This window comes from Uranotaenia lowii, chromosome 3, assembly GCF_029784155.1.
Source record: "Uranotaenia lowii strain MFRU-FL chromosome 3, ASM2978415v1, whole genome shotgun sequence".
In the NCBI taxonomy this organism is placed as follows: Eukaryota; Metazoa; Arthropoda; class Insecta; order Diptera; family Culicidae; genus Uranotaenia; species Uranotaenia lowii.
In genome coordinates, this window is record NC_073693.1 from 341,933,655 (window position 1) to 341,960,041 (window position 26,387).

General features: G+C 40.2%; 3 protein-coding genes and 2 pseudogenes across 3 annotated transcripts; 1 reads left to right on the forward strand and 4 right to left on the reverse strand.

The window, feature by feature from the left end:
- Positions 1–123: 123 nt before the first annotated feature.
- LOC129751409 (uncharacterized) lies at positions 124–1,084 on the reverse strand. The gene is made up of 4 exons (XM_055746902.1): positions 999–1,084; positions 822–940; positions 640–769; positions 124–534 (listed from the first exon to the last, which is right to left on the reverse strand). Exons 1-4 carry the CDS (start codon positions 1,036–1,038, stop codon positions 446–448), a joined length of 378 nt encoding a protein of 125 aa, XP_055602877.1. The 5' UTR covers positions 1,039–1,084; the 3' UTR covers positions 124–445.
- Positions 1,085–2,932: 1,848 nt separating this feature from the next.
- LOC129757454 (coiled-coil domain-containing protein 134-like) lies at positions 2,933–4,098 on the forward strand. Its single transcript, XM_055754685.1, has 3 exons — positions 2,933–3,177; positions 3,481–3,602; positions 3,664–4,098. Exons 1-3 carry the CDS (start codon positions 3,033–3,035, stop codon positions 4,096–4,098), a joined length of 702 nt encoding a protein of 233 aa, XP_055610660.1. The 5' UTR covers positions 2,933–3,032.
- Positions 4,099–4,264: 166 nt separating this feature from the next.
- Positions 4,265–5,021, reverse strand: LOC129756316 (nuclear cap-binding protein subunit 2-like; annotated as a pseudogene).
- A 7,108-nt stretch (positions 5,022–12,129) lies between these two features.
- LOC129753901 (meckelin-like) overlaps positions 12,130–26,387 on the reverse strand; it is a 57,033-nt pseudogene continuing 42,775 nt past the window's right edge.
- Positions 22,375–23,335, reverse strand: LOC129756463 (uncharacterized). The gene is made up of 4 exons (XM_055753354.1): positions 23,250–23,335; positions 23,073–23,191; positions 22,891–23,020; positions 22,375–22,785 (listed from the first exon to the last, which is right to left on the reverse strand). The coding sequence occupies exons 1-4, from the start codon at positions 23,287–23,289 to the stop codon at positions 22,697–22,699; spliced, it is 378 nt and encodes a 125-aa protein (XP_055609329.1). The 5' UTR covers positions 23,290–23,335; the 3' UTR covers positions 22,375–22,696.

The following is a 26,387-nucleotide window of genomic DNA, read 5'->3' on the forward strand; positions in this document are numbered from 1 at the left end:
TTTCTTTACATAATTAATGATGTAATTTTACAAATTTCTTCCGTTTTTGTATGGATTAAAAAGATTTTATTTATTTTAATACAAATAATTTATTCTCCACTATGGCAACAAAACTATCTCACATTTTCACAACTGATTTTGACAAACTCACAAAATAGTACATACTACAAACAAATATTACCAATTTTTGTTGCGTTACCGAATATGCCGGAACGCCGACTTATCGAACTTCTAAAGTAAGTTCCCAAGAAGGGATTTATAAACTGGTTTAGATTTTTCAATCCACCTGCTCTTCCTTTTAAGAGCGGATTCCTCTGGTACTGAAACACTTTGATTTTGCCTGGATAGTAGCCTTGTGGTGTCCGCGGAGCTGCCCTACGTCAACTCAACAAGCGGCATAGACTGTGTCGTATACTTAAGTCTTAATTCCAGGGACTGTCATCAACTACCAACGGATGTCAGAATGAGTTTGAGAATGACGGCAGCTGCTCTTACGCCACAAATTACGGAAAATTTTGTTAAATTCCATAATACCTAAAACGACAAAATTACACATGAAAAAGCGTGCCTACGTGTTGAAATCTGTGAATGAATATGAAAAAATAACACTGATCATAAGACATAGGTTTAACATCTTACCTGAAAAACATCTCTGATGCTGGGTTTTCATTTCTGATTGGATCATCAACTTGTATTTGTCCTCTGAAATTATCGGGTTACATTTTTGCCTTGATTGGAACCGTATCGCCTGGGCCGACTTTACTGGAAGCTGGAATGTGAAACGTTCACTACTGAGCATTATAGTTTTAAAAAAAACTCACCTGAACATAAGCAGTCAGCAAGAGTAAGGATGAAGTTCTGGAAAGTTTTATGCGTTGGTTCCTCCTGTGGGTCCCAGAGTAGGTCCAGTTTGACGGCATGGTACTGCTCGCTTTGATTCCTGGAATGAAATGGAAAAATACTGGAATTCGTATAAATCAATAGTATTAAAAACTTACTCCTTCCAAAACAGAAACGATTCGGTGATTTTGATGTCATTTGTTGTGCGGGTCGAGTTTTTGCCGTTTTGTTTACATCGACTTTTCTCATCTCGGTCTCGGTGTAATCTGCGTCGTCGGTGTAAATCGCGGATGCTAAAATCACGAATAAAATGCTCAATTCACAGATCAATAAACACTGATCATAACTTACTTTAACTTTAGTTTTAGGCTAAAACTTTTAGCAACTTTTTTTTTGCAAAACAGATGTTATTAATGATCACATTTGATTTGATGGAATTTTCCATTGCTGTTGATGATGATGTAAAATTCCGTGTCATGTAATAATAGGAAATTTCGTTTCAGTGTTGCTAATGAATCAATGTTCTCAATTTACATTACAAAATCACGCTACATGTCATGTTATATTATTGTATTTAAATTTCAGTGCTATAAAATTACATCAAATATGAAGTAAATAAAAAGAAGCATCATATATGACGGAATATTACATTAGCAAATCATGTTCTGTGTCATGTAATATTATTGTGATTCAATTTCAGTGCTGCTTACGGTTCAATTACTTTTGCTTTTGTAAATTCACATAACGAAATCTAATTCTATGTCCTGTAATGTTAAGGGTTTTCAATTTACGTGCTGTTAAGGATTCAGATTTTTTTTCTGTGTAGCCCATGGGGGACTTTCCAGCTATTATGACCGGAACAAGGATTGCTGTTTTATTAGTCCTCTTTTTTCGTCCGATTTTGAATTCGCGTCTATTTGGGTGGTCAAAAATCTCATCTTTCGGGAAAGCTCCAGAATTTTCCGACGATCGTTGCGAGTGGCGATTATCTGAAAACGGATTACGAAAACTTCGTTTATTATTAGTTTTTAAATTATTTTTTTAAAATGATCATAATGATCATAAGTCAAATTCTTAATATAATTATCACTCGAGACAAATTATCTCTACTTAATATTTAAAAATTTAAATGATAAACTTTTTCACCACTCACTTCCTCACCACTCTGCCGTGATAAAGTTCTTTGAAGCCAAACTTTTAATGACTTTCGGAACTAAAACCCAGACACAAACACGCACCCGGTCGGACATTAAACATCTGCATCATCTGAAAGATTTTTTTAGGCCAATCAAGAAAAAACTGGTTCGTACGGTAAATTATTTAAAAAATTACCTTGATCGTACCGATACACTTCCAGAACAATGGGACAGCCATGAGCTTCGCTTGGTGACACTGTTCTAGAAGTAGGTTTGTCCGTCTGGGGCCTTGTGTTCCGTCCATTTGATGACCACCGACGGAACCAGCATCGTATCGTAGACATGGCACCAGGATCTGATCCACTAGCTCCTCCCATTGGTGCTACAACACTTGGTGGTCCGAATCCGGGTAGAGGTACACTAAACGGAACCTTCGCCGGAAGTCGATGCTCTTGGTCGATTGATGGTACCGACTGATAGGAAATTGTGGAAATTCAGGTGTTTAAAGCTTCGAAGTTTTTCCGTCGCATCGAAATTTTCCCGTTATCTGTTTCGGTTTCTAAACCCATTCCTGCTGCTTTTCTTAGCTTCCAACTTCGTCTTGAAGAACCTGTGTGACAAAAATCTGTTGATATGTGAATCCAAAAACTAATGTCACCACTTACATGCTCCGATTGCCTACGGTAGAATAGGTCAGCACCTGAGAAATGAACCGTACTTTTTCGGAAATTATTGAGAAAAATCCGAACTAGGAAGAAAATCCTATATAACGCGACAAAACAAACTGTACAAAACCGAACAAAATGGCTGCTGTAAATGTACTCAAGCAAAAGTTTTATTGAAAAAACTTTTGAGTTGCATACAAAATAAGAAACAAAAAGTATGCAAGAGAAAGTAAACGTCAAAAAACTCCCGGTTGCGTAAAAATAACTTACTCGGTAAGTTTTCGAAATTTTGCGTGTGTTGTGATTTCGTGATAACGCGCGGTGCGTGAGTTTAACAGCCGGAAAATATTTTTTTGTGAAGAAGTAATTTCGTTTTATAAAGTTTACAAATATGATTTGTAATACGTGGAAGAAATTTCGAATAGTGATTCCGATTTTCGTTGCCGCTGTGTTGTGTTGCATGATTAGTCGGGTACATGCAGAAGAAACCACCACCACGTCAGATAAAACACAGCTGATAATGAACGAAAAAATTTGTATCCTTTTTTAAATTCCTGTTTTTTTTTAATAATCTCACTAGGTTTTCCAGGATTCTTTGAATGATGACCTTTTTTAATTCTTCTGGAATAAACTTTGGAATATAGAATTGATAATAATATTATTATATTTTTGAAAATCTTGTACCAATACTAAATTGGATATCAATTAACTTCGATGTTTTTCAATTAAAAATTCAGTTAAATTCATCCTATACTGCACTGAGTTTTCGTAAAAAAATAAATTTCTGCAAATACCAACAACTTCAATCAAGCAATATTCCTTAACCAAATATCATCCAGATTCCAATATCTTTGTTCGCAAACGCGAAGAACAAAAACTGGTTGTGAAGCATTTGCTATCGACTGAGGAATACTCAAAACGATATGACCTCTTAAGTCTGGCGTTAAAAGAAATACTTAGGGTAAGCTTTCACATTTGTTTTACTTCAAACGTTAAATTTACAGACATTCTATTTATTTCAGGTAACCCAAGAAGATGGCGAAAAACTTCGACTAGCAAACATTTCCTCAGATGTTGACTTCCCAAAGGAAACTGAACTGGCCGAAGCACTCGCCCGGTATCTTGAAAATAGTTGCTTTTTCGGTGAACTGATTCTACACCTTCCGGATATGTCCTACCGAGTGCTGAAAACGTACGACGGATGGCGGGATCGCGTCCTCGAAGCGCTCCACTTCACTCGTTCATTTGTACAAATTTTAGATCAGAAATCCTTGGAATTGTTAGGACTTTTGGAACAAGAGATAGATGAAAGCAAACGATCGGATACCTACGTCAATCCGTATCGAGAAAAGGCGCCCGCGAAAGAAAGCAACCGTGTAGCATCGCAAACTGCCAAAATGCCGAAAGCAAAGCTTAAAAAAGGACCACAGCTTGCGGGAGGTAAGACTGAACTATAACTTTTACAATAGAAATTGGAATTCTTGTTAAAATCCTTAAAGTAATCGCTTTCTTCGAACCGCCTTTAGATTTGAATTGAATGTCTTATAATTTTACTGTCGATTAGGGTATGTCGTCTTGCGAATAAGATTCAAACTTTTTTTGTAGCACATTTCAACACGCGCTTCATGTATTTTCCACGATAATCGTCCTAGACTCTAGTCACAAAAATAATATTATCTTAAATCGAATCGCATCAAACTTGCCCCCTGCTCAAGTATCTCGGACATTCGGACCAGCTCCCAACTGCCCGCTGGCAACCATTTTGCCATATCCTCCTCGGCCCAAATCGTGATCCTGCCGATACTCGTCACGCACCTGACCTCCCGTTTGCCCCGTCCATACTGACGGCCTTCAATAAACCGGCATCCCAATCCACGCGTACAATTCGATCATCCAGCCGGGTTCCATTGATATAACGCATAGCGTATTCCGCATCCAGCCGGGTGTAATACTCTACGAAGCAAAAGCCACAAGGGGTTTTCTTGAACTTGTCCAGTCCCATCACGATTCGGCGAATGTCGCCACACCGCGAAAACAATTCATGAATTTGCTCCTCGGTGGTATAAAAACTCAGATTTCCCACGTACAGTGTGGAGGAGTTACGAAGTAGTCTTTCCTGCTCGTGTCTTGAACCCTGCAAAAAATGAAGCCACGAATTAACGCCATTTTCTCCGGTCACATTAATGCGATACTCTTACCTTAAAGTGCTGGTCCCGGTATTTGCTGAGCGCCACCGAGGGCGTGTGGACCGAAGTCGACATGTTTTTAAAAGTAGTTTTATGAGTAAAAACGTAAAAATACCTGAAATTCCGAGTAGACACGCAGGGAACGCTTTTGTTTACTGCTGAATTTTTGTTTGGTTAAAAATGCTGCCAGAATATTTTTGTTTTGATGTTGGTAACACTAGCGCCAAATTTAAAACGGTGGCCATTTTTGGAACGATACATTTTACCACAGGGTTGCGTTCTGCTTTTTAGCGATGGGTTCAATAGGTGTGTTCAATGAAGTTTGGTCGAACCAATCGAAATCGCTGTTTTTCCTAATTATTTTTTTTTATTCAAATCTAGAGTTTGTTTTGATTAGGTCGTATGAGCCACTTGATATGTTTCGAGAAAATCGCTGTCGAAGTTTTGAACCACATTCAAAATTCTCAATTTAAGGATATGGCTCGATAATACTTGAACATTCGGTATTCAATTGAAGAATAAGAATAGGAATACGCTGAACTACATAAAAAAGCATAAGTGAAGTTCTTGGTAGTGCACGAGTACTTGTGACCTTTTGCATTACTTGAGTGGCGTTAACGTCTTTTTGTAATTCTATCAGTTTTATCTTTAAAATCGTTTTATTAGATATTGCACTACGCTATTACAATAGAAATAACTTGTTAAAGAACGCTTTAAGTAATAGTAAAGTACTATGAAGTCATACCTGCAAGTAACTCATCGTGATGGAAAGTAACATGGCTTAATGGTATCCGGAATTGTTGCTGGATGAGACTGTCCACTAGGAATTTGACTCGATATGGCTGGCCACTATCTGTGATTCCGTCGACAGTTCGCTGCTGGCGTGATACGTATCCATTGCGAGCACCTTTTTTATATGAAAATAGAGCAAACTCTCAATATTTCCACGGAAGAACGAAACACACGTGTTGAGTCGTATAAAAAGTGAACAGGAATGAAAATTTATTCTTGACGTTTCTCTTACAGGGTTGTATTCAGTGATTGCTCATTCGGGGTTGCACACTAAAACTTGAGTAGGCTAATTGGCACTAATGACTACCATGTTAACACCCCGCCTCAATTAACTACCCCTAACATCTCCCTGAATGCGCTAAACTTGGATGAAGCTAAGCCCTTAGTCATGATGTCTGCTAATTGCTTATCTGTTGGAACGTAACACAACTTCAGCTTGCCCTGATCTATAAGCTCCTTTACAAAACAAAACTGAATTTCTATGTGCTTCATCCGTTTAAGTTTTCTAGGATCATTAACTACCGACATACACGCTTGATTGTCCTCAAACATTGTAACAGGCAATTGAACTTCCCTATCTATAGACTTCAACAAGTTCACGATCCCCATTACCTCACAGCTTGCTAGACGAAGCGCCATCATCTCGGCTTCGGTGGACGACAGGGCCACGGATGCTTGCTTCCTTGTACACCAAGCGACGGTTTGTCCGTGTAGCTGGATCACCAATCCCGAGATCGACTTCCGGTCATTGGGATCGTTGCCCCAATCAGCGTCAGTAAATGCTACCAGCGGTTCAGCATTCGATCGTCGATAAACCAGCTGATAGTCCACGGTGCCCTTGAGATACCTAAGGACACGTTTCAGATGCACCCAGTGTTGCTCCGTTGCACCACACTGGAAGCCGGCGAAGTAATTCACAGCAGTACAGATATCGGGCCTGGAAGTCACGGTGAGGTACATCAGGCACCCGACTAACTCACGGTACGGCTTGTCCGTGAATGTACCTGGCACGCCTTTCTCGAGACGCAGTTTCGGGTCTATCGGCACAGATGACGGCTTACAGTCGCTCATACAAAAACGATCCAAAACACCTTGGATATACGACCGCTGGTTAATCGTCATCACCCCCGCCTTTCGGTCTCGCTTGATACACAATCCCAGAAAGCTATCAACTTCCTGCAAGTCTTTCATCTCGAACTCCGATGAAAATTTTCTTTTCAGCTGCTGGATGACTTGCAAGGAACTTCCTGTGATCAACACATCGTCTACGTAGATGAGCACATACACAACCACACCATCTTTGTTCGTATAGTACAGACAGTGATCATGATTGCTCCGACGGAATCCCAACGTAACGATGAAATTGTGGAATCTCAAATTCCAGTTGCGGGAAGACTGTTTGAGACCGTATATTGCCTTCTTCAACTGGCACACGAGCTTGGTCCCCGCCTCAAACCCAGGCGGTTGGCGCATGAAGATTTTCTCCTCCAAAGCACCGTTCAGGAAAGCGCTTCGAACGTCCATTTGATGAACATCCCAATCTTCATGGTTCGCAAGCGCAAGAAGAATACGCACCGTTAACATTTTGGCTACTGGCGAATATGTTTCGGAAAAGTCGAAGCCTTTGCGCTGCGTAAATCCACGAGCAACAAGCCTGGCTTTGTATTTCTCGATCGTGCCATCACTCTTCTTCTTAATCCTGAAGATCCACTTACAATCAACTGTTTTGCGGTTGACTGGTGGTTCGACCAACGTCCAGGTCTCGTTCTTCTCCAAAGAATCCAGTTCTTCCCGAATCGCTCGCTCCCACTGCGGCCAATCCGTTCGCTTCTGCAGCTCCTTCACGTCTGAGGGAATACCATCGACAAAATTCTCCGCACTCAGAGCAAAAACAGACACATCCATGTCGTAATCGTGTTGCCAACTTGGTGGAGCTCGCTGCCTTCCGCTGCGACGGATATTCGATTCTTCAACGACGTTTTCGTCTGGAAAGGTGTCGTCCGTCTCGTGATACTCATCCTCGGTTTCAACATCCGAGAAAATATTAACGGGATTTGGTTCTTCAACACTCTCGTTCAAGACACTATCTTTCGAAACACTCTCGTTCAACACTACGGTATCTCTTTCTTGCTTAAGGTTCATTTCCTTTTCCGGACGGAACAACAGTTCATCTTCGCGAAAAATCACATCGCGACCGATAATCACCTTCTTTCCGTTCCACAAGCGGAAACCGTTCGGAGCATATCCGACGAACATCACTTTCTGGGTTTTCGAATCGAGCTTCTTTCGTAACGGTTTTGGGACGTGAACGAAACAACTACTTCCAAACACTCGCAGATTCGATACCACTGGCTTCTTTCCAGACCATCTTTCCCACGGAGTGACGTCATCCGGGACCGCAATAGTGGGGCTACGATTCAGCACATACACTGCAGCATAAACAGCCTCTCCCCACAGCTTCTTGGGAGCACCGCTAGCTTCAAGCATACATCGCACTTTTTCCACTATCGTCCTATTTAGACGCTCACTGACACCATTCTGCTCTGGTGTATATGGCACTGTAGTTTCCAGTCGAATACCGCGTTGTTTACACATTTCTCCGTTGTCACAACGTAACCGCGAGATGCCCGTACCGAAATGAGTTGAAAACCATTGCCTCATATTCCGAAAAACACTGTAACACTTCACTTTTGTGCTTAATAACGTAAGCCACCGTTATACGAGTAAAATCGTCCGTGAACGTTACAAAATACGAGCAACCATCCCATGTCGTGGGTGAGACCGGACCACAAACATCACTGTACACAATTTCCAAAGGTCGAATCGCTCGCTTCTCTGGCTGACTACGAAAAGGTTCTCTTGTCTGTTTGCCATGAATGCACGCTTCACATAAAAACTTTTCCGAATCGGTTGATGCACTACCCACACTCATACCCTGAACCATATTCTTCTTCAATAGCTTCATTAGGTTATCGTTGCCCAAATGGCCAAAACGATGATGCCATAATTCCAAATCACGGTTAACCTGACCTGTCAACAAGGCTTTCCCACAATCAATCTTCCGATTGCACGAAAAATCCATGGCGTAGAGACGACCATAACGTCTGCCAGTCGCAACTACATCTCCATCCACATCGACAGTAACACAACCATTGAAAAACACTACCTTTTTACCGGTACACTCCAATCGCCTCAGCGATAACAGGTTCAATGAAAGTTCGGGTATGTACAGAACATCATCGATGGTGATTGTTATTGATTCACCATTCACAACCGATTTCGCGATTACACGACCTTTGGAATGTGCTGTCAAATTTGCGCCACTCTTAGCTGTTTGGATCAACTACTGGTTTGTCCAATTTACACAAACTTTCAAAAACGTTCCGGTCATTCGACATGTGCTCCGATGCACACTGTCCAAATACCACTTCAAATCCGCTTTTGAACCAATGACGGCTATTTTCGGTTTCGACATCTGCAGCAACGAATGTGACTGTCTTATGGGCAGCACTAGCTTTTTGCACTTGCGGTTTCTTTTCTTCGCATCTTTGCCACTAGCACTTTTATTCGGACAGTCAGCTTGCTTATGCCCGAAATTGTTACACCTTGAAACACTTCCACTTTCCTTTTGCCTTTTCCACTAAACGCGGCATCCTGGCTCTCCGTGTCTTCCGATGGCCTTTCCTCTTCGCTTCCACATCCAATAATTTCGGCGAACGAGATCCACTCGTCAGGCGGTCTGACACTGCTTCCATAGCCGAGTTTACAGCATCGAAAGAAGTCGGCATAGTGAGCATCAGGTGGCAAATTGTGTCTTCTTCGTCTAAATTTCCACCTGCACCTTTGAGCTCACGCACTGCTTTGTCGGAATTGAAGAAAATGGGTCTGCAATCTTCTTCTTCGTCGTATTTCATCATCAGCAGCCGTCTTTCTCAGAGAAAGCGATTTGTCAAACTTTTTCTCTCGAAAATGTTGTGCAGTGTATCCCAGATTTGCTTCGGACTCTCCTTGTCTTTCACGTACTCCAGGTGACTGTCAGCTATAGCCTGGATGAGTACTGAACGACACTTGTTGTCCTGCTTCCTTCCGCGCGTTTCTCAGAACTTCTTTTTCGGTTCTGATTTTCGCTTCGTCACTGCAAGAATGTTCCAAATGGCTCCTCTTCCGCCGCCACTTCAACACAGCGCAACACGTCCAACTGCTGCAGGTACGCTCGTACCCGGAAGCTCCAGTTGTTAAAGCCTGTGCCATCGAATGCCGAATTCTGAGGGATCTGGCTTCATCCTCCATTTTCACGCGCGACGACCTATCAATCGATCACTTTTTAACAATTCCTACCGCGGGTTTGAGCTGGGCCCATAACCTCTCAATATTTCCACGGAAGAACGAAACACACGTGTTGAAGTCGTATAAAAAGTGAACAGGAATGAAAATTTATTCTTGACGTTTCTCTCTACAGGGTTGTATTCAGTGATTGCTCATTCGGGGTTGCACACTAAAACTTGAGTAGGCTAATGGCACTAATGACTACCAATGTTAACACAAACTTATGTTTCACACAGCCACAGGTACACTTTTATTGTACTTACCCGGCGACAAATCAAGGTCATCCATCATGCTAAGATCTTAAGATTATTCCGGCAAACGATTTTCTTTTGATGTTCTAAGTTTATACTTAAAAAATCAGCACTTTCTCAGGAGAATTTGGTATAAATGCACAAGGACGCATAAACCAATACGCCGAACTGATATTTTGCGACGTTTGTTTTGCACGACAAACCAGTGCAGTGCAAAACGTCGCAAAAACCAAATTGCACTCGAAATGAGAAAGTCAATATACGTCTTAAATTCAAATCATGTTATAAAATTTATTTTTTAATCAAATGAACCCAAATTTTTACTCCTAACGTAGAATACATGTTTTTCAATCGTTTGCAGTAAATAACTCAATTTTGTTTATGTTGGTTCATTCGACCTAATCAAAACAAACTCTAGAAATATCGTTTATTAAGGCCTAATTACTTTTTAATGCAAGTTTTCACTGGCCGAGAGTTATTTGTACTTAATATTATAGGAAGGTTGAAGGGTGTCAGGAGAGGGAGAAGGGGGTTTGGGGGATTCGATTTGATCTGTTTCATTTGGCTGGGGGATCCGTTTGCTTCCTCGCAACGTATACTTCTTCGCTTGACTAAGTGTTTTTCCAAGTGACATCGATTGATTTCTACCAGGCCGTTGATTGAAACAGTCACTCACTATAATACTAACTCGCAGGCGCAGTATTTTCAAATGCCATTTATCAGAAACTTGAAAAGGCGTTTTTTTTCAAGGCAAATTTAAATGAATCCATCATTATAGTTTAGGATACACATGAATTTCAGATATGAATAGATTAAAATAACGTATAAAGCGGGCCATAGACTACACAAATGGCGTGTGCAAATTCAATGATTCTACGACGATTGTTTGATCTATGCTCGCCCACACAGTAAACGAAAATTACCGAGTTCGGTAATTTTTTTACCGAAATCCTAATATGTGTAAATCGTTTTTTTCGTTAAAAAATTAAACGAACATCGTAAATCGATTTTTCATTTACCCGATGTTCGTTTATTTTTTACCGAAAAAAATACCGAACAGTTTAACGATTTACACATGTTAGGATTTCGGTAAAAAAATTACCGAACTCAAACATATTTCGCGTGAACACAAACGATGGCTGGCGAAAACAGCAGCAGCAACAACAAAAAACTACCTCCACCCCTTCCCTAAATTTTCTACAAACAGCACCATACACCATGCCATAGAGAGTGGTTTGTACAAATTATTTCGATCCGGACCGATTTCACTCAAACCGTTTGCGCGCTCATTCAAGCAGTGCCATACACGATGCAAATCGTGTTCACAGCGACAGAATGACATCGAATTTCATCGCATTTGTACAAATGTGGTGTAGTGTATGGCCCGCTTAAAATACTCTGCGTAAAATCTGCTTTTCACTTGAATGTTCTTATCTGAGTCAGCGTGATAAATCATTTTGTGCAAAGGAATGCCAACATCTTCATGCCTTCACAAGTTCCCAAATATGTGCTGAAACTATAGACCTATAGACCTACGAACTAGGAGCTATGAGTTTTAAAGAATACTGAATCCTAATTCAGCATATTGATTATTTCTTTGGTAGATATTTGATTTTCAAGAGGATTTTGTTCTTTCGATAACAAAAAAGATTTTGATTTTCAATCTTATCAGAAGCATTTTATTGCCATATATTGTTCGTTTTCGAAACCCTTCGTTATATTATATGTATCACAAAATTCACTATTGTTGTTGGCATATCACTTAAAAACCTTTGATCGTAGATTTCAGTTTAGACTGCAGACGGAAACATGTTTTCAAATGAGGAATCGCTTATCGATGAGCGTCTTTTTGGCCAGGTTATTTTTCAGCAGGAAGTTCATGACAAGTTCGAACGTTTTATAGACCACTCCCACGGCCACAATCGCTACCAGACTAGCTGCCGGAAAGAAGCAGCACCAACAGGAATAGAGCCAGTTCCAGCTGGAAAAATATTGCCTCGTTGCCGTAGTATAGGACCTGATCGAACGAGTGCCCATTGTCGATCGTAGAATACTCCTTTGTCTGTTGTTGAGGAAAGAAAAAAAATGTAGCTGAAGAATTGTTTCAAACAAGTCAAGGATATTGTCTTACTTTCGGTTACGTAGGACTGGAACTCGCAGTCCCAAAATTCGCTCAAGTATTGATCGTTCCCTGAATAATATAGTCCAGATCCTTGACGAGCCTAGAGAAAAAAAAACAAATGTTAATCACCAGTGTTTTTCGAAATATTTCAATCAACCATACATGATCTACAAAGGCAGCAAAAAAACACGGTTCACGTTGTAGTACGTCAGGACCGTCTTCTCAAAATTGTACTCAAAATGCCCGTGAGGACCGCTCACTATTTCTGGAATCGCTCATCTTTGCGCTACCCACCAAATGGGTCTGATTCTAGGTGCTGATGGGGTCCAAATTGGACGAATTTTGTAGCGGCGCAATCAGCTTTATCGTAGAACGCTCTCAAATTCTTTGGCACCAGTATGGAGTAAGTCTGCTGTTCCGATCCCGGCAGAAGTCTCGATTGCCGCACAGATTGTCCTCCTCCCGTTTGAACTGCAAAATCATCGAACACATGTCGGTGTCCCGAAAATCCATGCGGTGAATCTACCGTGGATGTAGAATCCGTACGATTCCATGCACAGAATGAAAACCGAAACTATTTGCCAGCGAAGCGACATCGATGAACTGCTGAATGGCATTCTCGATGAAGCGTTTCGTAGATCAGGAAGTTGTAGATCCGTTGAGCTAGGTAAATACTTGCATAAACGACAATCCCCACGGCAATCTTGAGCACTCGATCCTCGGACCCCGAGAAACTCTTCACTCTGTCGGAACGACAGCTCGAAGTTTCGTATCGACCAGTTTTCGAACCCAAGCACATAGAATACCACCACCAGCAGGATGATGTGTGCAAACATGGAGATCTTCGGGTGGTGGCCAAGTTCCTGCCATTCATTGGCGATGAAATAGTTCCTCCAAGCCGAGACACTGTCGCAGGATGGGCGATTCTGTAAGTTGATGAATGAAAGGTTACCATTTTGTATTAAGATGAAAAAAGGGGAATTTCGAAATAATAGTAGGTAATTCTATTTAAACTTCAATTTGATAACCAGATGTGAAATCCAGAGCTGACATTCAAAACCACAGTAAATAATCCGATTAAAACATCTGTGAGTGAATCGAAAATGAAAATGCGAGTTTTCAAGTGGCTCCGGAGAGTAAGTTACTACAATGGCAAGGATAGAAAGACATACCTATCTATTTGTAAACTAATCACTTTCAAAATCATCTAAAGAATATCTTCGTTCCAAACCCTTCGTTTCGTATGATATCAAATTTGTCACAAGTAACATGAAAAATGTGTTAAGATAGTTTTTATGTTGCTTAAATATGTTTTAAATAAAAATTTTGGTTATCTAAAAGCCGGGTTTTTCCTACAAAAAAAAAAACGGTATCGAAAAATAGGTAATACCTACTTTTCGATACGGGTTTGAAAACAGTGTCGAAAAGTGGTACTTTTCGACATAGTTTGGGTTTTTCAAGAAAAACTACACATCGCGTTTACAGGTAAATAAAGTTATTCTGGAGGGTATTTTCCGCCGGCATTGCAAAAAATTGGGCACGCCTCTCTTTGAAAAGGTTTACGACTCGTGCTTGAAAAATCCACTTTTTACAACGAAACTTGCCGATTGATTTTGAAAAAGCTTAAAAAAAATCATAAAATAAATTCATGGTGCTTTTTTTTGTTTAATTTATAGTCTGTTTTTAGTCGTTCGAAGTTTTGCCATTTTGTGCCTTGACATTGTAAACATTACAATATAAAATTTTATCTATGTAATGTTTATACATTAGGGTGGCAATCAAGGCCGTAAAGGGGGCAATGGGGGCAATTGACATTTAATCATACCAAGTTCTAGAAATCTGGAATAAAATATAACAGGAGGCTCCCTTGAAATAATATCGTGAATAGTTTCACTCGAATATAATTTAAGGGGGCCCCCTAGAGTGAGATTTGAAGAATTTTTCCCGCATTTATGAAGGCTGAGCTATGTTTTCCAAAAGTTGGTAAAATCTGTGCATATGATTTGGAATTCGAAAAAATTCAGGCAGAATTCAGTGATTATGCGAAAAAAAAAAATGAAGTGAAGAATAATACTACAAATTTCATTATTTTTATCGAAACACGTCAGCAACGTTAAAATCGTTTTCCAAACTTCAAAATAAAAACAAATTTAGATAAAGCTAGCTTAATAAATTTAGCACAATTTTAGATTTCTGTTTTCTTTTTTTTTGTGTATAAATCCAAGCAAAATAAGGACTTGTTTTTACAATATAATGGCAACCAGTCAGACCGTAGCTTGTTTACTTGTTCACTTTAATTTTAAAACTATCACGTTCCCTTATTATAAAATAAAGAATATATTTTATGAGTTTCCAGAGAGTTTTATCCATAGTAAAAAAATGTTGAGCTTTGAACAAATTTCAATATTTTCTTATCAGTTTTTGAACGAAAACTTGCAGCACAGAAAAGGTAGAAAAACATCTCCAATTTTAATAAAGTTCGAATGTCTTGCACAATTGCAAGGTATATTGCTTTAAATTTAAATTTAAATTACCGGGAAATTTATAAACCATGTTTACCTAAATTGATTTACAGATTTAACAAAAAAATTATTCCTGAGTTTTATCCAGACAATAGCAGAGCAAATGGGAACTATTGAAATTAAGAAAAAAAATATGAAAAACTTGAAGAGAAACATTGAAAATCAATGGGAAATAATTTTATAAAACCAGGCAAACTCACTTTATAAGCATAAGTATGATTATGAATAATGCAAGATTACTGTTAGCTTTTTGATCATTATTGAAATTTCCGAAAGTCCTTAAAAAAATTAGTTTCAGATTCCTTATTGAATTTTAATTCCAATTTCTATATAAGATTAGAAATTCAAGTTGAAAAATTTCCAACTAAAGTTTTCTACTATTAATTCTGATGCACTTTTATTATAACATTTTTCTTATTGAAGTAAATATCCTGAATTCAGCATGTCATCGGTCATTGATAATTCTCAAATTGTTTTCAACCCAGATAGAGATTCAATTTAGTTAAATATAAATATTAGGTTTTCAAGTTTTGTGTTGTTTTTTAAATTTCATGGTTTTCTAAATTTTGGGGTTTCGAGATCTTGAAACTTCTAAACTCATCTGATTTTTAAAGTGATTATTGATTATGTGTTTTGAACATCTATTCTACATTCTGATTCTATGTTTTCAAATTTATTTTTTGTCACATTTACATAGATAAACTTGAAAATTTGCATCACATTTTTTTAAATTTCCACAGATTACATGAAATGATTTTTTGGTGTTTATGAATATGAAATTGAAATAAAATATATATTTTGAATGAAAAATTTGGTAATTCCTTCTTTGGCTCTTATTGTAATTTTGCTTCTCAAGTTTGTATATGAATTACATTTATAATTTGTTTCTCGAATGTTGATTTGAAGATATTATTATAATTTGAGACACTGAATTGTGGTTCTGAATAAAATCTGATTTCAGGGTTATAATTATGCTCTTAAACTCTTATATCCGTATCTCCATAGAATTTGAATGTAATTCTTCTGGTTTTTTTAAAGTTTTGGATTCTGAGTCTGAAATTTTAATGTTACTTCTCAATTGTTAGGAGGGAAATATTTATCCTGCTTTCGATGAAGCACATACCTAGCTAATATTTAATATCTGTGACTTTGTGTTTACTGTTGCTGAAAGAGTTATTAAATAAATTACGAATCGAATTTTGAAATCAACAGCTCTCATACGAGTTTTCATTTTCGATCAGTTTGTATGTTAAAAAAAAATATTGGTGGGGCCCCACTGAGAAAAATTGCCTCCAACCCCTGGTAGCAATGAATTGATGGAAAAAAATAATGATCGAATTTTGAAAACCGACCTTAAACATTTTGTGGATTTGTTCGGACAAAGCGCTCAAAAATTCCACGTTTGGTGATCAAAGGAAAACGCAAAAATTGAAATTTTTATCTTGATGCCAAATAACTAAAAAGGTATGAAACGTCAAAATCCGGTGTTCTCTCGAGAAAAAAAATTGTCAAAAATAGACTTAAAACTTTTAAAATTTACGAAAGCGGGGACCAAAGAAAATTTGAAAAGTCAATTTTTAATTTCGATGCCAAATGACTGAGAAAAGCATGAAACGTCGAGATCTCATGTTATCTAAGGTATGATCATTTAGTATCCGGCACTTTATTTCGGTGATAGCTACGTTACTAGAGCTTGGATATGCAAAACTTTAAGAGCGTTGTGTTGGTTATGAAAAGGACTATCTTGCCTATTTTTGATAGATTTTTAAGTTAGCGTGTGTTTGAGATATTTACGATGCAAAAAGACATGGTAAAAATAAGTTTGCACAATCACCTCGGAAATTCTTCATTGTCGACTTGAAAACTCATGAACTGTTGATTTTTTCTAATATTTTTTTTTGGCTCAAATGGTTAAGAAGTAGAAGGAGCCACTTTAGGATGCTCACGAAGTTCAAACCAAGCATCGGAGTGGGACCCTTGATCTCAAATATGGGTAAAAAGACTATGGTAATTGAGAATAACTAGAAGTAGACCGCCTCACTATGCAGTAAATCCGTTTCCGGCTGGCAAAAGGTGCTGCCTGACTAGTAGACACCGATTAAATAACTAATAATGAGCAGTTTCATGGATCGCAATCTGTGCAACCGGGTTTTACGCAATGTGACAGATGTGTTCTGATGGACAAAGAAATTTATGAAACAACCGAATTGAGGAGGTCAAATTTTTCGAGATGCCTACTCATGAAAAGGTTCGAACCAGATTCCAATTGGTTTTTCCAGGTGAATTTGTGTAAAATATCATGATTTTGCTAAGGTTTTGCTTCTGTAGTAAAAAAATAAATCAATACATGACTGAAAAAAGTGTGCAAAGATTAAAAAGAGATTTTATTAAAAAGTTAGAGTATTTCTTGAAATCATTGATAAATATTTTTTTTATATTTTTACATTAAATGTCATATTAACACCTTCATTTCCTCCATAGAAAGTTTTTCGATCAAATGAATAGTTTTTAAAATACACTCGTTTGTAACTGCCCGGATACTAAATGATCATAGCCTTAGAAAAAATTACCATAAATCAACATTCTGGTACTTAGCCTTCTGAAAATCGGTCGTATTTCGAAAAACCTATTAAGTCCCAGAAAGTCAATTTTTTCCAATTTTTTTTCCGAGATAACATCAGATTTCAACGTTTTGTGCATTTTTAAGTCATTTGGCGTCAAAATTATTGGTGTTTAGTAATGTTTGAGTGTCAAAAAACTTTGAGCACGTTGAGGCAACCCTAAATCAAGCCCGATTGAACTGAAATTTGGCACAGGTCAGTTTTTTGGGCCAATCTACAAAATGTATATGGTTCGTTTGCGAAATTCGACATGACCCATTTGACTGCAACCAAAGATCTACAATAGAGTGCCCCAAATGACCCGACTTTTGAAAAAGTTATGCGCTGCAGGCTAAAATTGATCCTTGGCCTAGTACAAGATCTCATGCCAAATTTGGGCCAGATCGGACCACGGGAAGGGGTCGCTCAACGAGCCTGAAGTTTGTATGGGATTTTGAGACATTTTTCAATAATAACTTTGGTTTCCGTCTGCCGATTTCTTTCAAAAACGGGTTTTCTTAAAGCCTAAACTATGAAAAATATTTCATCCGAAGACTGCATTTCGATAAGAGTTAAGATAAAAAAAAGTTATTAAGCTTCGAAAATGGGCTAACTTTTTTAACGGTGGTATTCAGCACTGTTAATGAGGCGTATCCAGAAGGTGGTTAAGGCTGGCCGGATACGCTGGGCGGGACATGTTGCGAGAATGCCGGACGACTGTCCTGCAAAACAGGTGTTCGCTACGAATCCGGTAGGAACAAGACGAGCGGGAGCGCAACGAGCGAGGTGGTTAGACCAAGTGGAGCGTGATCTGGCGAACGTGGGGTGCCCAAGAAATTGGAGAACGGTTGCTATGAACCGAGTGAATTTTAGGAATTATGATCGTCAAGTTATGTCGTGAGACGGAATACTATGTAAATAAAATAAATAAATAAATAAAATAATGAGGCGTCAATATGTTCGACCGCCCCGACTGATTAACAGTGATGAATACTTACTTAACTTAATGATCCCGCCCCGATCCTCCGGTGCATAGAGCCGTGGTAAAAGACCTCCACTGTTGACGATCCGGAGCCAGCGTCTTCACTTGGTCCCAGTCAAGATTCTCGTCGACAGTTCGGATTTCAGCGGCTAGGCTTCGCCGCCACGAGTTTCTGGGTCTGCCTCTTCTTCGATGACCTTCTGGATTCCAATCTAGCGCCTCTCTGCAAATCTCGTTTTCATCTCTTCGCAGCGTGTGCCCAATCCATCTCCACTTACGTTCCCGAATCTCGATTTCTAGCGCCCTCTGATGACACCGGCGATGCAGTTCCTCATTCGAGATCCAGTTGCCAGGCCACCAAGCGCGGATGATATTCCGCAGGCAGCGGTTCACAAATACTTGCAGTTTTCGCGTCGTTACCGCATATGTGCACCAAGTTTCGCACCCGTACAGCAATACGGATTTGACGTTTGAGTTGAAGATTCGGATTTTCGTTCGTAGAGAGATCTGGCGTGACCGCCAGATGTTTCGGAGACTCGCAAACGCAAATCGGGCCTTTCTGATCCGGGTTTCGATGTCTTTTCTGGTACCACCATCAGGCGTTATCTGGCTACCAAGATACTGGAAGCACTCCACTTTCTCAACTTGTTGCCCAGCTACCATGAAACTGGAGGGATTTCCTGTGTTGATCTCCATCGACTTGGTCTTTCCGACATTGACTTTGAGACCTGCTGCCTTGGAACTTTCGGTGAGGTCGTCGAGTTTGCTCTGCATATCTGGTTGTGTTTGGGCGAGCAAAACAATATCGTCAGCCAGGTCAAGGTCGTTCAGTTGCTCCATTGTTGAAGGATTCCACGGCAATCCTCGGTTCGGTGCACAGTCGATCGATCCAGTCAGAATCTCATCCATTACGATTAAAAAAAGTAGCGGTGATAGAATACATCCTTGTCTCACTCCAGCAGTTACCGGGATTGGTTCGGACAAGATACCGTCGTGCAAGACCTTGCACGAAAATGCCTCGTATTGTGCTTCGATGAGATGGACTAGTTTCTCTGGGACCCCTCGTCGCCTTAGAGCCGCCCAGATGTTTTCATGGTTAAGTCGGTCGAATGCTTTTTCGAAATCAACGAACACCAGCAGAAGAGAGTCCTGGAATTCGTTGATTTGTTCCAGTATGATTCGTAGCGTTGTGATGTGGTCCACACATGATCGTCCGGATCGGAATCCAGCTTGTTGCCGTCGGAGTGTAGCGTCGATTTTCTCCTGGATCCTGTTCAGGATCACTTTGCAGAGTACTTTGAGGGTTGTACAGATCAACGTTATGCCTCGCCAGTTACCGCACTCTGTCAGGTCTCCTTTTTTCGGGACCTTTACGAGGATACCCTGCATCCAGTCGGCCGGGAATGTTGCAGTATCCCAGATGTCAGCGAAAAGACGGTGCAACATTTGTGCTGACAGGGCAGGGTCGGCTTTCAGCATTTCAGCAGAGATGCAATCGATCCCAGGTGCTTTGTTGGATTTCATGTTTTTGATTGCCGCTTCTATTTCAGCCAGCGAGGGCGCTTCCGAGTTGACGCCATTAATGCGACTTACTGTTGGCGCTTCAAGCTGCGGGTTCTGTTGGCCATCGCTATTCGTGACTCGGAAGAGTTGTTCGAAGTGCTCAGTCCATCGTTTGAGCTGATCTGTTCGATCGGTCAATAACTGACCTGCTCGGTCTTTCAGCGGCATTCTTGCATTAGTCCTTGCACCACTGAGGCGGCGAGAAATGTCATAAAGTAATCGGATATCTCCATTGGCGGCGGCTCTTTCCCCCTCTTCGGCTAGGGAGTTTGTCCAGGCTCTCTTGTCTCGTCTACAAGCTCGTTTAACTGCCTTTTCCAGCTCCGCATATCGTAAGCGGGCGGCTGCTTTGGCTGACCCGGTACATGCCTGCTCAATTCCGACTTTCGCCTTTCTCCGATCATCGACCATCCTCCAAGTTTCATCCGACATCCATTCACTTCTTCTTCCACAAACTTTACCGAGAGTACCATGGCTCGTCGTGATAAAGGCATTCTTGATTCCACACCACTGTTCTTCGACTGTTCCGTCTGTCGGCAGCTCCGAGGCTCGGGATTCTAGCTGTTCAACGTATGCCCTTTTCACCTCTGGATTCTCCAACCGGCGGACGTCGTATCGACACCCGACTTTCTCCTCGCGCCGTTGGACACGCGCAACTCTCAGTCGTATCTCGCCAAGGACGAGGTGATGGTCAGATGCAATGTCTGCGCTTCGTTTGTTGCGGACATCAAGAAGGCTCCTTCTCCATTTTCGGCTGATGCAGATGTGGTCAATTTGATTTTCTGTTCGGCCATCTCGGGATACCCAAGTGACCTTATGTGCTGGTCGATGGGGGAAGAGCGATCCACCGATCACCATGTTGTTGTTGCCACAAAATTCTACAAACAGCTCTCCGTTCTCGCTCATCTGTCCTAGGCCATGGCGCCCCATGATGCGCTCAAGGTCTTGATTGTCGGAGCCAATCTTTGCGTTGAAGTCGCCCAAATGGATTTGAATGTCACCCTTCGGAATTTTCTCTACCACACTGTTCAGTTGACTGTAAAACTGCTCTTTCTCCTGCAAGTCGGCAACGTCAGTTGGCGCATAACACTGGACCATTGTAAGGTTTCTAACCCGTGTTCTAAATCTGGCTACGATTATTCTTTCGTTTATCGGTTCCCATCTAATAAGGGCCGCGTAGGCCTGCGGGCTTAACAGGAAACCAACTCCTCGTTCCCGAGTAGCATGTTCTCCTCGTATGCCAGAGTAAAGCAGGACTTGCCCGGATTGTGTCTTGTGTTCTCCAGTATTAGGCCAACGGACTTCGCTCAGTCCCAGAATTTCAAGTTTGAGGCGGCTAGCCTCTCTAGCCAGTTGTTCCAGTTTGCCTTGTTGGGCAAGGGTTAAAACGTTCCAAGTTCCAATTCGTGTCCGTGTTTTCATGCTAAAAGTCGTCGCCAAAGTTCCAGGTCGATCATTTCTTTCGGATTCCGTAACAATTTCAAATCGGGAGCAGTAGGTTGTTAGCCTAAAGTCCCTATCCCGCGATGGGGCTGCCATCTTGGACTTAGCTGGCGGGAGCCGCATTTCATAAATTCAGCCGCTTGCTGCAAGACAGACGCTGTTTGAGCCGCCCCTGACCTGGAGAACAGACGCTCGGTTGTTGTTGCACGCCGCCCCTGACCTGGGGAACAGACGCGTGCGGCCACCTTCTCAGTCTGCATGCGACCAAAGCATCCACCGGGGTTGGTTACCCGATCTCCGCTTAGGTTACTCTCACCCCAGCCGGCACCGCGGGGAGGTAGAGATAGGAGTTGTGAATAAGAGGTGATATGACCACTATGGGGTCTCGTGTTGCACATTATCCACCGTTTACCAGCCAACAGGCACAGTGCAACAGGCACAGGCAACAGTGATGAATACCATCCTTAAAAAAGTTAGCCCATTTTTGAAGCCTAATTACTTTCGGCAGACGGGAACCAAAGTTATTGATGAAAAACTGGTTTTTCATGTTTCTCCCGAACAAAATGTCTCGAAATCCCATACAAACTTCAGGCTCGATGAGCGACCCCTTCCCGTGGTCCGATCTGGCCCAAATTTGGCATGAGATCTTGTACTACACACAACGAAAAAAATATGTAATATTACATCACATGTGATGTAAAGAAAAAGAAGCATCATATATGACGGAATTTTCAGTGCGAGTTTAATATTACACGCCTGTAAAATTTTGCAGACGTGTAATATTCAACTCGCAGTGAAAATTCCGTCATATATAATGCTTATTTTTCTTTACATAATTAATGATGTAATTTTACAAATTTCTTCCGTTTTTGTATGGATTAAAAAGATTTTATTTATTTTAATACAAATAATTTATTCTCCACTATGGCAACAAAACTATCTCACATTTTCACAACTGATTTTGACAAACTCACAAAATAGTACATACTACAAACAAATATTACCAATTTTTGTTGCGTTACCGAATATGCCGGAACGCCGACTTATCGAACTTCTAAAGTAAGTTCCCAAGAAGGGATTTATAAACTGGTTTAGATTTTTCAATCCACCTGCTCTTCCTTTTAAGAGCGGATTCCTCTGGTACTGAAACACTTTGATTTTGCCTGGATAGTAGCCTTGTGGTGTCCGCGGAGCTGCCCTACGTCAACTCAACAAGCGGCATAGACTGTGTCGTATACTTAAGTCTTAATTCCAGGGACTGTCATCAACTACCAACGGATGTCAGAATGAGTTTGAGAATGACGGCAGCTGCTCTTACGCCACAAATTACGGAAAATTTTGTTAAATTCCATAATACCTAAAACGACAAAATTACACATGAAAAAGCGTGCCTACGTGTTGAAATCTGTGAATGAATATGAAAAAATAACACTGATCATAAGACATAGGTTTAACATCTTACCTGAAAAACATCTCTGATGCTGGGTTTTCATTTCTGATTGGATCATCAACTTGTATTTGTCCTCTGAAATTATCGGGTTACATTTTTGCCTTGATTGGAACCGTATCGCCTGGGCCGACTTTACTGGAAGCTGGAATGTGAAACGTTCACTACTGAGCATTATAGTTTTAAAAAAAACTCACCTGAACATAAGCAGTCAGCAAGAGTAAGGATGAAGTTCTGGAAAGTTTTATGCGTTGGTTCCTCCTGTGGGTCCCAGAGTAGGTCCAGTTTGACGGCATGGTACTGCTCGCTTTGATTCCTGGAATGAAATGGAAAAATACTGGAATTCGTATAAATCAATAGTATTAAAAACTTACTCCTTCCAAAACAGAAACGATTCGGTGATTTTGATGTCATTTGTTGTGCGGGTCGAGTTTTTGCCGTTTTGTTTACATCGACTTTTCTCATCTCGGTCTCGGTGTAATCTGCGTCGTCGGTGTAAATCGCGGATGCTAAAATCACGAATAAAATGCTCAATTCACAGATCAATAAACACTGATCATAACTTACTTTAACTTTAGTTTTAGGCTAAAACTTTTAGCAACTTTTTTTTTGCAAAACAGATGTTATTAATGATCACATTTGATTTGATGGAATTTTCCATTGCTGTTGATGATGATGTAAAATTCCGTGTCATGTAATAATAGGAAATTTCGTTTCAGTGTTGCTAATGAATCAATGTTCTCAATTTACATTACAAAATCACGCTACATGTCATGTTATATTATTGTATTTAAATTTCAGTGCTATAAAATTACATCAAATATGAAGTAAATAAAAAGAAGCATCATATATGACGGAATATTACATTAGCAAATCATGTTCTGTGTCATGTAATATTATTGTGATTCAATTTCAGTGCTGCTTACGGTTCAATTACTTTTGCTTTTGTAAATTCACATAACGAAATCTAATTCTATGTCCTGTAATGTTAAGGGTTTTCAATTTACGTGCTGTTAAGGATTCAGATTTTTTTTCTGTGTAGGACTAGGATCAATTTCAGCCTGCAGCACATAACATTTCACAGGTTTTGAATTTCCCATACAAATTTGGGGCAGTCTAATCTACAAGTATCAAGATAGTCGGACTGTTGTTTTTTCGAACAAATCTTTGGCGTCACCTACACATTGTTTATGGTACTGCCGCCCTACGAGATGGGATCCAAGCTGCAGCTTTCCACACACAAGTATTGCAGCTTTGCATTCAAGCTTTGAGTGGAAGCACATCATCACAGTAATACTTAGAAAATCAAGCGTAGCTTCACTCACACAATGTTTATGCTTATCTATATCGTTTACAACAATGCAATTTGCATGTGGTGCACGTGTGTGTGTGTGAAAAAAGTTCAAACTCGAGCTTGGATCTCAACCCGTCAACCCTAATTTGGCGCTAGTGTTTTGTCGCCAGAATTCCGTGGAAGCCGATAGCGCCTGCTGCAACCCTAATATACATAGGTACATAGACAAAACATTACATTTTTGAACTTTATAAAACCATTCAAGTCAAGGAGGTTTGTTTAAGGTTTGGTTACTTTAAAATTCTTCAACCCATCAACGTTTTTTCTTTTAGTAAAATAGGTATTTTTTATAGAAAGAAGAGGTTTTTCAATCATTCAGAACTCTGCTAGTTCCACCGATTTCCCAGCTCATTTCAAATGGAAATGGTTCTGCTTATCATCAAGAATAATCACAAAAGAGGAGTGGTGCGAATACGTGCACTTTTTCATTGCCAATAGAAAAAACCCTAAATGCTTTCTATAGAGCCCAAATTTGAATATAGAAAAAAATTTAACATTTTTTTTCTTGATATCCATGGACCGCTTGGCAAAACTTTATATAAAGGGTTTCTACGATGAAATTGACACAATATGAAATTGCTCTAACTTTTTAACCGTGTTGGGTACAATTTGATGACAATTTGGGTGGATTTAGTTCATAGTGCATTGTTTACATTCTGCAAGTTTCAAAGTCCTGTGATCAAAATTCGCGGAAATGGAGTCGAAAGAACAGCTCGAGCGTGATAAAATCTTGCGCATTCATCACGAGAACAGCAACGCTAAAACGTTGGAAATCACGAATTCCACGGTGTCACGAGTGATTAAGCGGTTCGAGGATCGATTGACCACCGATCGGAAGCCAAGAAGTGAAGAAAAAAGTATTCCGTACAACACCAAAAATCACAACCGCGTAGTTGGGGCCTTCAACCGAAACCCGAACACCTCGGTTCGGGATGTGGCTAAGAAGCTGCACTTAAGCCTAAGTTTTTTTTTCCGGGGGCCAAAACTAAGGCTGGGCTTCGAACGTACAAGGTACAAAAAGCCCCTTATCTCGACGAGAAGCAGAACAAGTCCGCCAAAACCCGTGCCAGGAAGTTGTACCCCAACATGCTGACGAAAGTTGAATTATGCATCATGGACGACGAAACATATGTGAAGGCCGACTTCAAACAAATCCCCGGCAACCTGTTTTTCACGTTCATCGTTCCGGAGTATGTCCGCACTCAGAAAATGTCCAAATTTGCGAATAAATTCCTTGTTTGGCAAGCCATCTGCATGTGCGGGAAGTGGAGTGCACACCTTTCGTGACCCAGGACACGATGAACGGACAGGTGTACATGAAAGAGTGCCTCTAGAAGCGGCTGCTTCCTCTCCTGAATGCCCATAACGTCCCAAAAATCTTCTGGCCGGATTCCACTATCCCAAGGACGTGCTGAAGTGGTATGCGGACAATAAGGTCAATTTCGTCGTGCCGAAAATGTTCAATCCTCCCAACACTCCGGAGCTTCGCCCCATCGAGAAGTTCTGGGCGATTATGGAGCAGCACCTTCTTAAACGACCTGAGGTAGTGAAGACAGTCGAGAAACTGCAGAAAGTATGGGTTTTCATGTAAAAAACGGTATATTCACAGGTTGTGCAGAATCTTATGGCCGGGGTGTGGGCATTTGCGTATGGACTGTAAATTAAATACGAGTACAATGGTAAAATGAAGTTTAAGAGTTAGTTTTTAATCCCTGAAAATTTGATGTCAATCGGATGAAAACTCGAGTTTTGCGAATCATTTTGTGTGTGGCAATTTTATGGTGGACACCCTTTAGTTCTCGCGAAGTTTAGCTTAAATGTGGCAGATTTCAAAAGTTTTCGTAGGAAAAGATACGCAAGAACAGGTTTTAGAAACTTTAAAAACAAAATTCGGATTTCTATAGAAAAGTTCGCTCAGTCAATAAATTTTGATAAAAAGTACATTTGCCTAAGTTGCTGACTTTGAAACATAAATCAATTATTTATTTTTACGCAATTGGAATCATTTTTCCCGAAGACTACAAGTAATTTTGACTTTGAAGTTAAAGAAATTTTATTTATTTCTCCTTCTGTTGTAACGAAGTTCGTTTATTATTAATGATTGATATATCACTTTATCAGTAAAACTGGACACTATAGACAAAATCTTCTAAAACCA

Bases quoted from the DNA above. Each gene is read 5' to 3' on its own strand.
- LOC129756463 (XM_055753354.1), bottom strand. From the start codon at position 23,289: ATGACATCAAAATCACCGAATCGTTTCTGTTTTGGAAGGA. The intron at 23,192-23,249 runs GTAAGTTTTTAA...ATTTCATTCCAG, and splicing joins TCGTTTCTGTTTTGGAAGGA to GAATCAAAGCGAGCAGTACC. The intron at 23,021-23,072 runs GTGAGTTTTTTT...TTCACATTCCAG, and splicing joins TGCTGACTGCTTATGTTCAG to CTTCCAGTAAAGTCGGCCCA.
- LOC129751409 (XM_055746902.1), bottom strand. From the start codon at position 1,038: ATGACATCAAAATCACCGAATCGTTTCTGTTTTGGAAGGA. The intron at 770-821 runs GTGAGTTTTTTT...TTCACATTCCAG, and splicing joins TGCTGACTGCTTATGTTCAG to CTTCCAGTAAAGTCGGCCCA. The intron at 535-639 runs GTAAGATGTTAA...TTGTCGTTTTAG, and splicing joins GCATCAGAGATGTTTTTCAG to GTATTATGGAATTTAACAAA.
- LOC129757454 (XM_055754685.1), top strand. From the start codon at position 3,033: ATGATTTGTAATACGTGGAAGAAATTTCGAATAGTGATTCCGATTTTC. The intron at 3,178-3,480 runs GTATCCTTTTTT...AATATCATCCAG, and splicing joins GATAATGAACGAAAAAATTT to ATTCCAATATCTTTGTTCGC. The intron at 3,603-3,663 runs GTAAGCTTTCAC...TATTTATTTCAG, and splicing joins CGTTAAAAGAAATACTTAGG to GTAACCCAAGAAGATGGCGA.